The 14,769-nt window shown below is 43.7% G+C and overlaps 1 protein-coding gene across 3 annotated transcripts in view; it reads right to left on the bottom strand.

Moving 5' to 3' along the window:
• Positions 1-2,348: 2,348 nt before the first annotated feature.
• Positions 2,349-14,769, bottom strand: part of TAF4 (TATA-box binding protein associated factor 4) — a 61,733-nt gene continuing 49,312 nt past the window's right edge. For all 3 annotated transcript variants that reach the window (XM_040331466.1, XM_040331467.1, XM_040331468.1), the window contains 8 exons: positions 14,604-14,751; positions 11,762-11,879; positions 11,174-11,343; positions 9,216-9,346; positions 6,262-6,387; positions 5,648-5,704; positions 5,444-5,563; positions 2,349-2,772 (listed from right to left, as the gene is read on the bottom strand). In XM_040331466.1, coding sequence (XP_040187400.1) covers positions 2,605-2,772; positions 5,444-5,563; positions 5,648-5,704; positions 6,262-6,387; positions 9,216-9,346; positions 11,174-11,343; positions 11,762-11,879; positions 14,604-14,751 — 1,038 coding nt within the window. In that variant the 3' untranslated portion in view covers positions 2,349-2,604. The remainder of the gene's footprint in view (positions 2,773-5,443; positions 5,564-5,647; positions 5,705-6,261; positions 6,388-9,215; positions 9,347-11,173; positions 11,344-11,761; positions 11,880-14,603; positions 14,752-14,769) is intronic.

Genomic DNA, 14,769 nt, shown 5'->3' with positions numbered 1-14,769 from the left:
TGCCCCCCCACATTAGAATACGATTATGCCTATATTTTTTTCTTGCTGCTGTACATACCTGGGTACAGCTATTCACCCGTGTCCTCCGGGTTGCGAGTCCCGCGGGAGTGGGCGTTCCTAACATGGCGGTGATTGACGTTTTGACAAAAAAACGAGCTCCCCCCGTCGCGCAAGCCGCGTCACGATTGGCGAAAGGAGCCGAATGGCGAGTCGGCGCTATACTGCGCCTGCGCATCGCCGTTCGGCTCCTTTCGCCAATCGTGACGCGGCTTACGCGACGGGGGGGGGGGGGCTTGTTTTTTGGTCAAAACGTCAATCACCGCCATGTTAGGAACGCCCACTCCCGCGGGACTCGCAACCCGGAGGACACGGGTGAATAGCTGTACCCAGGTATGTACAGCAGCAAAAAAAAAATTATAGGCATAATCGTATTCTAATGTGGGGGGGCAGTGTAATAGGGGAAAGTCGTTTTTAGGGTGAACCACCGCTTTAAGTTCCACTTTGAGTCGGAATTCCACTTTAAGGCATAACTCCAACATCAACATACTTGTTCTACCAACCACCATCCGACTGGAGTCGGACCACTTGGCCTTCAGGAGAAAGATTAAAACCCATCTCTTCTGAGGTCAAGGGGTTCCTTACCCATGAAATGGATACAGCGCCCAGAGGCGATTAAGTTTGCATGTGTTGCGCTTCACAAGTCTCTCTCTCTCTCTCTCTTCTAGGTCCACGGCTGAAAAGTAGTGAAGCCACTCGATGAGCGCGACAGCCAAGGAACTGGGGGGGAGGCCAAGAATAGCAGCTTCCCGACATTCCCCGGCCACCCGTTGTGAATCGACTCAACAACATAACACACAGACAGACGTGGTACAGATAAATTTGTTTTTAATAAAGGAGTTAATTTTCTTTCAATCCTATATAAAACAATAGCAATTAAAAACTTCATTTTTGAAAGTAAAATATTTACATATGAACAAGTAACTGTGCAAAAATGTACAAGAAAACAAAATGGAAAGACAAGATCAGCAGGCGGGCGGGAGGAGGAGGAGGAGACGACGACAGGATGTAACAGCGGTCAGTTACAAATACTGATCAGAGTTCGGTGACAAAAGGCAGAGTTTGGTAAATCCGGAGGGGAGGGGGGTGGACACGAGGTCAGGCTATTTACACTCATAAAAGTATTATCCAATCAACAGTTTAATACAGTAACCTCTGAAAATATAAAGAACCAATTAGTATATTTTAATTTTTTTTTTTTTTCGTATTCCGTAATAAAAAAATAGGTACAAAGATGGGGCTATTGCCGTGGCGGCAAAAAACGGTCGCCAAAGCTTGCATACTGTTTTTTTCATTTTAACAAAATATTTTACGGATATTTGTACATTTTGCGGTAGAATGGGAGATTCTGTGTTATATTTAAATTTTCGCCAACCCCACCCCTGCTATCGTGTGCCAGAAATTATCTACATAAAACTACTCAAAAATACAGCAAGCCATGTCGAGACTTTTACCAAGTGTGTCAAAAAAAAAAAAACACCCCTCTCTGTAAAAAAAATAATTATATAAAAAAAGAAAAAAAAAACCCTCTGTAAAAAAAAAAAAAGAAAGAAAAAAAAAACCCACGGTGGTGTCTGTTAAAAAAAGAGAGAGGGTGGAGCGCTCAAATTATATACGAAATCAAAAAAATTAAAACAGTGCAAGTATAATATATATATATAGATATTTATATATTTATGCCATAAAAATGTTGTGTCCTTTGTCGTAAACTTTTGCAACTGCCCACAGGTTTTTTTTATTTTCTTTACAAAAAAAAAGCAAATAAAATAAAATAACATTGCATTGTGTTTTTTTTTTAAACGCTAGGTATTTTCTCCTAAAATTTAAAAACAGTCTATAAACCTTTATTGTGGAAATTTAGATTTCTAAAATTTTACTTTAATTGGGTTGCCCAAAGAAGAGGGGGGGGGGGAGGGGTAAACGCTGTAGATTGCTAAAAATTCAAGAGGCAAAGATGGTTCTGGTGTGTCGATCCCACAGTAGGCAGAGGTAAAACCAATAAATACAATGAAAAAAAAATATATAGGGCGGGGGATAAGAGGGACTGCCCTCTGCAAAAAAAGAACCGACGTGTCATAACTGGAACTCCTTTCACTGGCGGAAGAATATAAAAAACGCACAGTTACTGACCACTGGCGAGAAACAGAAGTAAAAACGGGTTTTTAAAAAAAGTCCATCCATATATGGCTTGATTTGCAGAAGGCAGCTTTCCATCCTGTGGGTTTCTCCATCCAAGTATCCGTCGTTTGCGGCTCTCAACGCTAAAATCTCAATCACAAAGCAGCTTTTTGTTTTAAACTGGAAGGAATCCGAAGGGTGATGATGATTGTGGTTTGCTCTTAATTAAGCGTGTCAAAAAAGGAAGCAAAAAGGCAATAAGAATCGGCAAACATATAAAAATGAGAAGAAAAAATAAAATAAAAAACAGTCCCAGCGAGGTTCAAAGGGGGGAAAAGTGTCGTCTTTGCAAAAACCAAAGAAAAAAAAAATACCTTGATCTTTTCCATTTTTGTTGAGTTTTTGTTTTATTTTTAGTTTTTTTTTTTTTCACTTTAGGAATGCTTTATATAGCAAAAGTGAATGGCTTGTCTCTCTCTCGTTTTCCAAACAAAATATGAGGTCCCTGAGATTGACACGCGTTATCCGCTGCCGTGTAAACTGTCTGCTACTGCCTGCTCCGGAGCTGCTGGAGGGTGTTGTACTGGTGCTGGATGCCTGCAGGAGGACAAGAGACAAAGCATGTTATAATATAGAGTCATCTGATAGTATGCAAGAGTACCTGAATACTCCAGTCTTTAACCACTTGCCTACCAGGCACTTTTACCCCCTTCCTGCCCAATTTTCAGCACCGTCACACTCTGAATAATCATACGAACATATTCGCCAGCACACCGTGGATCGTACAGAACGTCCAAAAATTTGTTGCAGTGAAAACATCACAAGGATTGCAACGTTTCGAGGTCGCGCAGGACCTCTTCGTCTAAGAGGTCCTGCGCGACCTCGAAACGTTGCAATCCTTGTGAAGTTTTCACTGCAATACATTTTTGGACGTTCTGTACGATCCACGGTGTGCTGGCGAATATGTACTATTGCTGTTCCAGTTCCCAGCTGGTGATCGCTTCAGCACCCATTTTTGCACTCATTGGCCGTTTCTCCAGGAAGGCGTGCAATTGGAATATTGACCAACACTCTGAATAAAAACTGCGCGGTCATGCAACACTGTACCCATATAAAATGATTACGATTTTTTTTTTTTTTTCACACAAAGCTTTCTTTCGGTGATATTTAATTACCACATTTTTTTTTCTAAACATAGACCGGAAAAAAAAAAGATTTTTTTTTTCTCCTTCAATGATGGGCGCCGATGAGGCCGCACTGATAGGCAGCACTGGTGGCACTGTTGAGACTGCACTGATAATCAGGACACCGAGGCTGGATTCACTTCCCACTTTTTAAAGGACCAAAAGTAATAGGACAGCTTAACAATCATAAATCAAACTTTCACTTTTTAATACTTGGTTGCAAATCCTTTGCAGTCAATTACAGCCTGAAGTGTGGAACGCGATGACATCACCAGACGCCGGGTTTCATCCCTGGTGATGCTCTGCCAGGCCTCTACTGCAACTGTCTTCAGTTCCTGCTTGTTCTTGGGGCATTTTCCCTTCAGTTTTGTCTTCAGCAAGTGAAATGCTCAATCGGATTCAGGTCAGGTGACCAACTTGGCCATTGCATAATATTCCACTTCTTTCCCTTAAAAAACTCTTTGGTTGCTTTCGCAGTATGCTTCGGGTCATTGTCCATCCGCACTGTGAAGCGCGTCCAATGGGTTCTGAAGCATTTGGCTGAATATGAGCAGATAATAATATTGCCCGAAACACTTCAGAATTCATCCTGCTGCTTTTGTCAGCAGTCACATCATCAATACAAGAGAACCGGTTCCATTGGCAGCCATAAATGCCCACACCATGACACTAACACCACCATGCTTCACTGATGAGGTGGTATGCTTTGGATCATGAGCAGTTCCTTTCCTTCTCCATACTCTTCTCTTCCCATCACTCTGGTACAAGTTGATCTCGGCCTCATCTGTCCATAGACTGTTGTTCCAGAACTGTGAAAGCTTTTTTAGATGTTGTTTGGCAAACTCTAATCTGGCCTTCCTGTTTTTGAGGCTCACCAATGGTTTACATCTTGTGGTGAACCCTCTGTATTCACTCTTCATTGTTGACTTTGACACACCTACACCTACCTCCTGGAGAGTGTTCTTCATCTGGCCAACTGTTGTGAAGGGCGTTTTCTTCACCAGGGAAAGAATTCTCCGGTCATCCACCACAGCTGTTTTCCATGGTCTTCCGGGTCTTTTGGTGCTGCTGAGCTCACCGGTGCGTTCTTTCTTTTTAAGGATGTTCCAAACAGTTGATTTGGCCACACCTAATGTTTTTCCTATCTCTCTGATGGGTTTGTTTTGATTTTTCGGCCCAATGATGGCTTGCTTCACTGATAGTGACAGCTCTTTGGATCTCATATTGAGAGTTGACGGCAACAGATTCTAAATGCAAATGGCACACTTGAAATGAACTCTGGACCATTTATCTGCTCCTTGTAAATAGGATGAGGGAATAACACACACCTGGCCATGAAACAGATGAGCAGCCAATTGTCCCATTACTTTGGGTCCCTTAAAAAGTGAGAGGCACATATACAAACTGTTGTATTTCCTACACCTGATTTGGATGTTAATACCCTCAAATTAAAGATGGAAGTCGTTAAAGCTCATCTTGTTTGTTTCATTTCAAATCCATTGTGGTGGTGTATAGAGCTAAAATGATTAGAATTGTGTTGATGTCCCAATATTTATGGACCTGACATTATATATATTATATTATATACCCACACAGACATACATAAACTGAACCTTTCAGGGTAGAGGCAAAAACCCTGCAATACTCTCCCTGTTGGTAAGCAGCTACTGCAGCTCGTCCCTTGTTCCCCGAACTGATGCAAAACCCAACGCATCTGATTAAATAGCACAGCACACACTGGAAGGCAATAGAATTCCATAGGCAGGCTGTCTGCCCTAAGAAAAGCCAAGTAGTTCTGCAAAGTGCTAGTAGCTTTGGAGCTGCTGATTGGTGGCAGTTCAGATTACGGCATCCCCACAGCGGCAGGCCAGTGTCCAGTGGAAATTATTTTTATTAGGAAAGTGCTTCATACCCCTATTAGTACTCAGATGTCATCAAAATCACCTTCACTTGCTGTCTGGCACAATTAGGAAAACTGGTGAAGCTCTCAAAAATGCAGCTGTGACCATAACCACATACACCGAAGCTACTTTGCGGTACAACCAATCACCTGCTGAAAAAGTAGCTATAGAACCGATACATACCTCTGACCCTGAACCATGGCCTGGGGAGTCCATTTTCCTCTTTTTTCGAGGGCCGATAGCTGCTAACGCCGTTAAGTTTGCATCTCTTTGCCTCATTTGTGCCAATTCCTGTTGCTGCATCTGTAGAAGAGGACAGAAGAAAAGAAATGAGTAAACTGCCGCGGAGATAGCGAGAGGTAAGTACACATCAAGGGTCGGACTCACCTCCTTTGCTTTCTGTTTTAACCGTAACTGCTCTGGATCTTCCTGCCGTGACCGAGACTATGAAAGGAGCACAAAGGGGGAAAAGTGTTAGGAGCACGCTGGGTTTTGTAATTACAATCTGCATACAGTAACCCACAGCACAGAGAACAGCTTTAGGGGGAATTTCAGTCTTTTTTCCTCTATATAATTTAGGAAAAGGTGGTCATCCTAAAGCTCAGCACTCCAGTGAGTCTGCAAACTCCTTTTTCTCTGCCACGCTGCACTTACTACTAAACATTAGTACTGAGCACTCCTGTGTTCATTCACAAATGACTAAACACAAGGTATAGTAAACATATAAGCCAATTGATCACCAGAAGGTGAAGTGACTATATGGCACAAGCAGACATCATGTGAGCATGTTTAAAGGCAACTCCAGTCCTCAAGACGCCCAAACAGGTCATGTTTTCAAGATTTCCCCCAGATGAAATGGCTGTGGTTATTACCAAGGCAGTGAAACTGATCAAATCACCTGTGCAAAATAATGGAAAGCCCGAAAACATGACCTGTTGGGGCGCCTTGAGGACTGGAGTTGAGAAACACTGTTTTAAAGTAACAGCACGCTGTACACAAACCTTTGCCGCCCGCATGAGAATTTCTCTCTCCTGCTCATCTTTCCTCTGTTTTTCTAGCTGGTCGAGCTGTTCGAAAAACTTAAGTTGCGTCCGAACATCAGTCGTCTGCTCGTACCGATCGTCCTCCTGCAAGAAAGAGACATTGGGTAAAAAATAAATAAAAAAAAAGCATACAGTCAAACATTCTACCAACATGTAAACAGAATGCCGCTCCTGCCACCGGGGATCCATCCACACTCAGCCTTGCTGAGGCTGCCAATACATTCCAACAAAAGTGTTTTAAGATTCAGCAATGTGATCAGAAATAAAAAAAAAATATATATATATATATATATATATAATATTTAAATTAACGACTTTTTGAAACCCCTAGGTAATACTGGAGCCTGCAGAAGAATACTGAGGCCTTGGCCCCAAACTGGCGAGATGGGAACCACCAAAATGTACCAAAGATTTTTGAAACCCCTGGGTAATACTGAAGCCCTCAGAAGAATGCTGAGGAGTCTGCCCAAGACTGATCAGTCACGGATCTCGGAATACCCCAGATCCATCGAGCAATTAACAAGCATGAAGTACGGGGCAGGAATGTTATCTGAAAGAGAATATACCTGATCAAATGTAGCAAATTCACAGGACTAGTACCAACATCCAAGTACTACAGGCTTGATAGTATAGATGTGTAGTGCCAATAAGCTAATCGGCCACTTAACAAAACCACCAGATTATGGAAGAATCATAGGAAAAACATCCAGACAGACAAAGGCGCTGTTGGCAAGTGGCCACAAGGTGGTGCTAGACACGCTAGATTCAAGTCTAATAAAGAAAAGGCATGTATCAAAAAGATTAATTGAGCACATAAAAAAGATCTACTTTAAAATAGCAGAGTTGGGGTGAAAGATGCTTTGATAGAATTATGGCAAAGGTAATAAATGTAGTATACCAGCCCTGCCATGGAAGAGCGGTGTGTTCCCCAATGATAGTATAAAGGGACAGCTCCAGAGATGTTGCATAGAGAGGCTGTGTAATACAGCGGCACAGTCCAGACCAGAAGTGATCTCTCAGGAATTGCTGAAAGGCCAGGAGGAAGTATTCACAGGAAAGAGGCTTGAACCACAAACATCCTAGTTGCCATGACAACACGTTTCGCAGTCTGGAGGAAACCACAAGGCTACAGGGTAAGCGCTCCTGCGCTATCACTTTAGGTGTACTGAAGTGGGTAACTGCTGCAAGTTTATTAGCGAATGAGTGATAAATATAAGACAGTGTTGGAGCTGCCCTTATCATATAAATAGGATTAAGCCCAATGTAATCAATACATAGAAATGAATGGAACTCCACTTAAAGTGTTCCAAGTTTATTAAAAGTCAGCAGCTATAAAAAGTGACAGACACTCATCTTTCCCATGGTCCAGCGATGAAGCCGCCCGAAGCCTCGCTCCTCTCCCGGCACCATCATTGCAAGTGTGGGCACCCAGCTGTGACAGCTTGTGGCTTCACTGTGCATGCGCTCTCCTAGTGGCCAGGCAATTGTTTGGGGACCTGTGACATGTCCCAGAAAATTGCAGAGAGGGAGGGGCCGCCTAGGTGGCAAGACAAAGGAAGTGGGCCAGGAAGTACCTGTCAAAACCAAGCACTCATACCGCCCCCCCCCCCCCCCCAAGAAAAAATACATGTGAGGGCGAGGTGTGCTTTAAGTGGAAGCTCACTTTTGGGTGGAGCTCCGCTTTAAAATTTGTGCCAATACATGAAATTGAACCCAAAAGATTGCAACATTAAACATTCATTAAGGTTCTGTTCACATCTAGGGGTCCTCCCCTTCTCTCTGTGGCGCCAGCATCGTGACTGTGGCGCCCAGCTGTGGCTTCACAGCCGGGCATGCGCGAGCCACGATTGGCTGGGCAATCTTCTGTGATGTGTCCCAGATGATTGCAGAGAGGGAGGGGAAAAAAAGGTGAACTTTCTTCTGGCGCCGCAGTGCCCCGGGAGGAAGTGGGAGCTGGAACCCTCTTAAAAAGAGGGTTTGGGCTCCACCACCAAAAAATGACATGCCAAATGTGGCATGTCAGGGGTCAACTTCCTTTAAAGCGAGAGTTCCATTGTTGGGTGGAACTCTGCTTTAAACAGTACACTCAGGTCTGGAAAGCGCCACAAGGCAGAGTCTAGTTCAGTGATGTCGAACCTTGGCACCCCAGATGTTCCGGAACTACAATTCCCATGATGCTCATGCACTCTGCAGTGTAGTGGAACAACATGGGAAATGTAGTTCCAAAACATCTGGGGTGCCAAGGTTCGCCATCACTGATCTAGGCATTGCTTTTAAAGCTGGGCTCGGGATAGACTGGTCCAGATGGCTGCTATGTAGAGACCAGACCAGATCTAGCAGCGATGTAACAAGGAATCTTGATGGAAGTTAATGGAAGAGGAATTCACAAATAAATGAAGGGGGGGGAAAAAAGCAGAAAAAGTGTCCCAAACTTTCACAACAGAGCTGGAGACAAGATGCACACCCTCCTAGAATATAAGCATAAAACTGAGGCACGCTGGGTGGAGAAGGGGTTATCCTGGGGGCTGGCTTCGTTTAATTGGGTTTTTTTTAGCCAGTGTCCAATCCTCCTGCAGGCAGCAGTATAACCCGACAGTAGAAGCTATACAGGAGACTTACTAAAACTGGAGTGCGCAAATTCTGGTGCAGCTGTGCATTGTAGCCAATCAGCTTCTAACTTCAGCTTGTTCAGTTAAGCTTTGGCAATAAAACCTGGAAGCCGATTGGTTTCTATGCAGAACTGCCCCAGATTTTGCACTCTCCAGCTTCAGTAAATAAACCCCCATTTAGCTTATTTTAAAATCAACCTAATTTGCTGCATTCGCAAGCCAAGTCAGCACAACGGCAGTGCAAATTTTGCCAAGTCTTCTTTATTGCCTGGGCCAAGTGGGGGGACAATATCCTATACTTACTTTGTGAGAGATGTTCTTTTGCTGAGCAGTTTCTGAGATTTTCTCTACAATGTTTTGTAATCGCTGTTGCGTGGCGTGCGAGACATAACCGACCACGTCTGGATGGACTTCCGTTATCCCGTGTTTCTTACCTAGTAATGAAAAAAAAGCCACACTGAAATAGAAGCTGCCAATGATCAAATACCATTTGTGTGCAAGTTTCCAATGATAAATGTACCTTTCCACTTATGAATATAATGTGAACACAATAGGGACTCCACATGGACGGCAGTCTCTATCGCCAGAGGGTAGTCGAGCAGCTGTTGCCAAGAATACAGGCAGTGATCCTGCTTCCTTCTTAAGCCCCTTTCACATGGGGTGGATCCGCTTCGCTCAGAAGTGTATCTGTCCGCTGAGCAGCGCTGATTGATGACTGGTCTGTGTCTGCTCAGTTTATGCAGGGTGGACACAGACCAAGCCCACTCTGCTCAATGGGTGGTCTGTCCGTTTACACCCAACTACCTTCGATCCAAGCCTCCTATATGGAAGACAGATCCTCCTCTGTTTGTTTTTAGTGGATTGGAGGTAGGGGGGTGTACACTGAAGTCCGTTTAGGCTCCAAAGTTGCGCTGACTTTGGATGGGTGCAACATGAATAAGACTTTGACCAGTGATAGTGGATAACTGTTGCACACAAGTTGCATTGTATAACATTCAGGTACGACTTTCATACAACCTCTGAGGGTTAACAATGAAGTCTATGGCCCTCAATTTGCAAGAAAGTCAGACTAAAGTAGTGCATAAACTACTTTGAAGTTGCTGCATTGCGGATATATATGAATAAGTGAATCATTGGAAAACATGGGAAACGACTTGTCTTGCAACTTTGAAGTCCAAAGTTGCATGACAAGTCACACAAGTGTGAATGGAGCCTTACACCCACCAATCCATTGGGATACATGGACCATTCAATCAAGTCAACCTGACAGAGGGACCTGATTGGATCGCCCATACGAAAGGGGCCCTAAAGTGGTTCTAAAACCATTGACCCCTTTTACACTAAGGCGTTTTTCAGGCGCTTTTGGGCTAAAAATATCGCCTTTAAAGTGCCTGAAAACGCCTCCCCTGCAGTCCCAGTGTCAAAGCCAGAGTGCAGTGGTGCTACACGCGCGCATTTAAACCTTTATTCGGCCGCTAGCGGGGGTTTAAAAATGCCCAGCTAGCGGCCGAATGGTGCCGCTAAAACTAGCAGTGTTTTACCATCAACTCCTGTCCGTTCCAGTGTGAAAGCAGCCTTAAGCTTTTTCACCTTCAATGAATTCTATGCATTAAGGTGAAAAACCTTTTGTGCTGCAGACCTCCACCCCCCCCCCCCCCCTTTTCTTACCCGAGCCTGATCCGATCCAGCAACGTGCATAAGTGGCTCTTGTCGCTGTCTCCATCCTCATTGGACAGATTGATAGCAGCAGGAGACAATGGCTCTCACTGCTGTCAATCAAAAGCTGTGACACAGGAGTGGGGGCGAGTCCCATTGTCTATGTCAATGGATGCCACAACATGACTCGTAAGCGAGCACACGGGTGCCCCAATGGAAAGCGGCTTTTCATGGGGGGCACCTGCCTAAGAGGAGGGACCTGGAGCACTGGTGGGGGACCCCAGAAGAGGATTGGGGCTGCTCTGTGCAAAACCATTGCACAGAGCAGGCAAGTATAACATATTTGTCACTTTAATTAACCCCCCAAAACGAGGCTTAAGTAACACTTTAATGAGTTTTTTTTTTCTTAAAGGGTAAGGTTTAGGTCCAGCTTGGACCAATTTAAGCATGCTGGTCATATACCTGACTGATCCATATGTAAGCTGTAAATTGGCTTACACAGGGTAAACATTCAATTATTTTATAAAGGTATCAGCTCCATTTTTCCCCACCAATCATCATACATCAACCTTCAATTTTTATGGGATATGAAGGGACAGACGTACCGATCTCCAGTATCCGCCTCTGTAATACCGCAGGGAGCAGAAACAATTCATCTTTACAAGACCGCGTTAACGTCCCCACTAATTCGGAATTCGTTGCCAATATCCGCGCACTTTCCTCCGACAGGTTCACCCCCGCCATGGAAGCCACGTCGTTGATATCATCGTCATCCCTGTGAGGAAGGGAACAAGAGAATTAATGTAAGACAAATCGTAAAATAAGAAATGTCAAGGCAATCAAGGATCTGGCCATGAAAAAAATTTGTAGGACATTAAAAATTGCTGTCAAAAACTTTAAAGGTACGCCACATTCTATATGACTTTATCATATCTATACATCACTGATCAGGCTTGTGTACTGTGTAATCCTAGATATAAGTTTTAGCAGGGGTAAAAAAAAAAAAAAAAAAATCTAAGAACAACTGTTTTAGATAAAGAGAGAGGGGTTCCTAACTTTAGCATTCCTGCAAGGCTGTCTGGATATTGCTGCACTGTGCGGTCCATCCAAGCTGATCGCTCATTCCTTTTTGGTGGACAGGGCTGTACCCCACAGTTACATTTATGGTATTCTTTTCTTTTTTTACTTCTTACCTGAACGATCCTCCCCCTGGTTCTTTTAATTTGTTTTTCTGTGCGGCTGCCGCTTGCGCTGCTGCCATCGTGGAAAAGGCTTTCGTGCCAGCTACAACATTCGGTTTTACCACTGGGACTGGACAGAGGAGAAATAGATACAGACAATGTATTAAATGCATTAAAACATCAATGAGATTTTTACCTCTTTCCTCCCTTCTTCCTCCTTAACCTACCCCCTCTATACTCCAACTTCTTTACGGTGTCAACATTTCCCACCCTAAACGTTTTTGGTTGATCCAGTAATAAGCTTACAAACCACAAACAATAAATAAAAGTATCTAAACCCAAGAACAAATACACATTGCAGCCTACCAGTTCTTAGATATGGTGGCTGCAGTAGTTTTCTTATCTCTCTTAATTTTCACGTTCTAGTGTTACTGGTGGGCTCAGGCAATGCTATACAGGTGCATCTCAAAAAATGTGATCATCGAAAAGTCAATTTATTTCAGCAATTCAATAAAAAAAAAGTAAAACTAGCATATTATATAGATTGATTACACACAGAGTGATATATATTTCAAGCATTTCTTTTTTTTTTTCCCCCATTTTGATGATTGCCCTAATCAGCTAGTGAAAACCCAAAATTCAGTATCTCAGAAAATTAGAATATTGTGAAAAAGTTCAATATTGTAGACTCATGGTGTCACGCTCTAATCAGATAATCAACTCAAAACATCTGTTAAGGTTCCCTGAGCCTTTAAATGTCTCTCAGTCTGGTTCATGGGGAAGACTTGACAGTTGTCCAGAAGACAGTCCAGAAGGAGGATAAGTCACAAAAGGTCATTGCTAAAGAAGCTGGCCATTCACAGAGTGCTGTATCCAAGCATATTAATTGAGTTGAATGGAACGATAAAGTGTGGTAGAAAAAGGTGCACAAGCAACAGGGATAACCACAGCCTTGAGGATTGTGAAGCAAAGGCCATTCAAGAATTTGGGGGAGATTTACAAGGAGTTGACTACGGCTGGTGTCAGTGCTTCAAGAGCCACCACACACAGTGGTATCCAGGACATAGGCTACAACCGTCAAGCCACTCCCAAACCAGAGACGTCAGAAGTGTCTTACAAGGGGAAAAAGGACTGGACTGTTGCTCAGTGGTCCAAAGTCCTCTTTTCGGATTAAAGTAAATGTTGCATTTCATTTGGAAATCAAGGTCTCAGAGTCTGGAGGTAGAGTGGAGAGGCACAAATCCAAGTTGCATGAGGTCCAGTGTGAAGTTTCCACCGTCGGCGATGATTTGAGGAGTCCTATCATCTGCTGGTGTTGGTTCACTGTGTTTTTATCAAGTCCAAAGTCTACTGTACCAGAAAATTCTAGAGCACTTCATGCTTCCCTCTACTGACCAGCTTTATGGAGATTCGGATTTCATTCACTACCAATACCTGGTTTAATGATCGTGGTATTCCTGTGATTGGCCAACAAACTCGCCGGACCTTAAAGTGGATGTCCGCTGAAAAAAAAAAATATTAAAAGCCAGCAGCTACAAATACTGCAGCTGCTGACTTTTAATATTAGGACACTTACCTGTCCTGGAGTCCAGCGCCGTCTGCAGCAGAGGACGAGCAATAGCTCGTCACTCTCTTGCCCCCCCCCCCCCCCCCCGGCCATCCTCGGTGAGGGAACTAGGAAGTGAAGCGCTCCGGCTTCACGGCCCGGTTCCCTACGGCGCATGCGCGAGTCGGGAGGTGATGTCATGCCCGCAGTCTGCCCGACACTGTGTGGCCGGAAGTGGGTGCAAATACCTGTCTTTAGACAGGTATCTGCACCCCCCTCCCCCTGAAAGGTGTCAAATGTGACACCGGAGGGGGGGAGGGTTCCAATCAGCGGGAGTTGCACCTTAGGGTGGAGCTCCGCTTTAACCCCATAGAGGAATATGAGAGACACCAGACCCAACAATGCAGACAAGCTGAAGGACGCCATCAAAGAAACCTGGGCTTCCATAACCCCTCAGCAGTGCCACAGGCTGATCACCTCCATGCCACGCCGCATTGATGTAGTAATAGATACAAAAGGACCAAGTATTGAGTGCATACTATACTGTACATGGACATACGTTTCATTAAGCCAACATTTCTGTATTAAAAATCCTTTTTTTATTCTTTTTTTTTTTAATTGGTCTTATGTAAAATAAAAAATTTCAGAAAAATTTAATTTTGCGTTTTCACTAGCTGTAAGCCATAATCATCAAAATTAACAGAAAGAAATGCTTGAAATATATCACTTTGTGTAATGAATCTAAATATACGAGTTTTACTTTTTGAATTGAATTACTGAAATAAATAATTTTTTTTATTATATTCTACGTTTTTGAGATGCACCTGTAGGTCTAAAGACACTCACATTCATCCTAACAGTCGCTAAAGCCGACCATAGAGGATTCAAATCTTAGCTGGCGGAGATTCAAACCATCTATGGGCTGGCTGACTGTACCCAAAGCAATTCATTGATATATGTGGGTGCATCCAGCATGTCAAGTTTTACATGCTATTATTGCCAGTGGTTATAGTAGCCGCTAGCAATAACCACTGTGTTTTCCCAGCAGGGACGGCGCCCCCCAACGGAAAAACACAATAGCGCCGCCGAAGAGATTCCCTCCCTATCAACACAGATCGTGTTGATAGGGGAATCAAGCAATTTTCTTTCTCCGAAGCCGTGGTTGCAGAAAAGTAAAAAATCACACCAGCTATGGCCTGCCTTAGTCATGTCCCAATCACAAAGATCCATCAATAACAATATACCTCAACATGCTTGCATACACTGGTAACACTGCATATCACACCACCCTATGTGTGTCAGACTCACCTGAATGCAGCTGGTTTAGCTGTATCTGTTGTGGAGTGGTGAGCATAATTCGGCTTTGAGGCGGTCTAAGTGCTACCATGGGCGTTTGGGTCAATGTGACCTGTTGGTGTCGTACAACGGCCCCAGCTTTATGTGCCTGCTGGATAACCTGAAAAAAAAAAGAAAA

Source organism: Rana temporaria, chromosome 12 (genome assembly GCF_905171775.1).
Source record: "Rana temporaria chromosome 12, aRanTem1.1, whole genome shotgun sequence".
Classification (NCBI taxonomy): domain Eukaryota; kingdom Metazoa; phylum Chordata; class Amphibia; order Anura; family Ranidae; genus Rana; species Rana temporaria.
This window is presented reverse-complemented; position numbering and strand designations above follow the sequence as displayed.